Below are 2,419 nucleotides of genomic sequence, written 5' to 3' on the forward strand. Positions count from 1 at the left end.
ACAGAAAATGAGATATATTAGGCTCAAAGTGGACGATCCGGGTGTCGTTCTATTAGAGGTTTTACGGTATTTTTTTTCATTTTAATTCCTAAAACTCCCTTTTTCACAATTCAAATTAATTGTTTTAATTTTAATTTTTTGTGAAAATCAAACCTACTTGATTCATAATTTTTAGCAAAAAATACAAATTGTGCAAAAAATTATTTTGAGCTCACAGAAAACGCTCTATTTTTGCACAAAGAACGAAAAATAAAGAGGTCAGTAAGACAGAAAATATTGGAGTGTCAAGTACTCTTTAGCAGGCAGAAAAGGTACTTGAAAATGACACAAAATGAAACAAAAATATTGGAAAAAATTGGAAAGAATCCCAGAAAAATTCTAGAAAGAAAATCCTTGAAAATTCAATTTTCCTCTTTTTTTTGTGTCTATTTGGACCCCATTTTTTGACTCCAAATGAGCTCTCCCCAAACAGTTTGTAGTTGTGTCTGCGTCTTTTTTAGTTGATGTACTATTTCTTTTTTCTTTTCGAAAAAGAAAAATGATAAATCGAAAAAGGAAGGATAATCTTTTGGGGACGGGGAAAGAGCCCGAAGGCAGAATACAAAATGTTTCGAATGGGAGAAAAGACAACTAGGATTAGCAGAATGTGTAGTTTTTGCTTTTGACTTTACGAAAATTCAGAAATTCAGAAAATTAGAAAATTCAGAAATTCAGAAAACTAGAAAATTCAGACATTCAAAAAATCAGACATTCAAAAAATCAGAAATTCAAAAATTCAGAAATTCAGAAATTCAGAAATTCAGAAATTCAGAAATTCAAAAATTCAGAAATTCAGAAATTCAGAAATTCAGAAATTCAAAAATTCAAAAATTCAGAAATTCAGAAATTCAGAAATTCAGAAATTCAGAAATTCAAAAATTCAAAAATTCAGAAATTCAAAAATTCAGAAATTCAGAAATTCAAAAATTCAAAAACTCAGAAATTTAGAAATTCAAAAATTCAAAAATTCAGAAATTCAGAAATTCAGAAAATTTGAAATTCCCGGTTAAAAAAAAGTATCATAACTTGGGTAAGTCAGAAATTCAGAAACCCAGAATTTTAATATGAAATATTTTTGAATTTTCGAAATTTTAGAATTTTCTGAGTCCGTTTTTTTCTAAATTTGAGAAGTTCTGAAATTTGAAAAATCGAAAAGTCTTAAACTTGAATAAACGGAATTTCCGAAATTGTGAATATAGAAAATTTGAAAGTTTGATAATTCCAGAAGATTCCAGATTCCAATTTGAATTTTGAAATTCTGAAATTTTTAAGGTTAAAAAAATCAAGAACCAAAAAAAAACTATAAAACAAACTCCAAACTTTCAGAAAAAAAACTTGAAGAAAACCATGAAATTCAATATACGACATTCCAGACAAATCGAAAAATTGAAAACTCTAGAAAATAAAATAGGATATTCCAAAAATTTTGAAAATTTCCAAAATTCTGAAAATTCAGAAATCTTTTGAAAATTCGCAAATTGACAAAAACTCTTAAATTTTAAAAATTGGAAATCCCGCAAATACAAGGAAATTCACATACTTCATACTTAAAAAACCGGAATTCCATGAAAAAAAATCGAAAAAAAAACTATAAATTCCAGGAAACCCTTTAAAAAAAAATGAAATCCAAAATTACGAAGTTTCAGGGAATTTGGAAACTCTGGGATGTTTCGGAAATTACAAAAAACTTTTTTTTTTAATTGCAGAAAACTGAATCCTTACCATTATTCGAAACTCTTTCCATCTTCTAGCAAGCATAAATAATACTATTCTTTTCGTGAGAATTTGAAACTTTTTTAGTAACGGAAAAGGTAGGAGAGCTTAGAAGGTCCAGTTGGCTACTTTTTTTTTCTTCCAAAAAAATCCAAAATTGAGTCTCCTGTGTATTTCTGACAGGAAAGGGGAAAACGATGAAAAAGTGGGGGAGGAAGAAAAAGAGAAAAATGAAAAAATAGAGAAGAATATGATGAAATAGACAAATAGACAAAAGAATAGAAAAAGGAAAGCAAAAAGAAGAAGGATAAATGAGGAAAAAGGATATAATATATTCTGTGAGTCTGGAGTTTGTAGTTATGGGGACATGTTGCTAGGCAGAAGTGGTGAAAGAATATCAGGATTTCAGAATCTTTGTTTTTTTCGGAATATTGGACTGAATTTCTGAATTTCTGAAATCTAAGAAGTACCAGAAGAAACTCTGAATTTTCGAGTTTTTGAATTACTGAGTTTTGAACTTTCTAGATTCTCATAAATCTATAAACTTTCGAGTTTTTGAGTTTTTGAAATACTGAGTTTTTCATTTTTGGTAATTCGGAATGACAGAATTTTCTCGAAAATATGAATTGTTCAGAATTTCGAGAACATTCGAACTTTAAAATTTTTG

At 28.1% G+C, this 2,419-nt stretch overlaps 1 protein-coding gene across 1 annotated transcript in view; it reads right to left on the reverse strand.

Annotated features, from left to right (window-relative positions):
• CBG24559 overlaps positions 1-1,797 on the reverse strand; it is a gene marked incomplete at both ends in the record, with an annotated part of 4,506 nt that extends 2,709 nt beyond the window's left edge. Inside the window, one exon of the mRNA XM_002640468.2 lies at positions 1,762-1,797. Coding sequence (XP_002640514.2) covers positions 1,762-1,797 — 36 coding nt within the window. The remainder of the gene's footprint in view (positions 1-1,761) is intronic.
• Between the last annotated feature and the right edge of the window lie 622 nt (positions 1,798-2,419).

Source organism: Caenorhabditis briggsae (assembly GCF_000004555.2).
Source record: "Caenorhabditis briggsae complete genome, chrI, whole genome shotgun sequence".
Taxonomy (NCBI): domain Eukaryota; kingdom Metazoa; phylum Nematoda; class Chromadorea; order Rhabditida; family Rhabditidae; genus Caenorhabditis; species Caenorhabditis briggsae.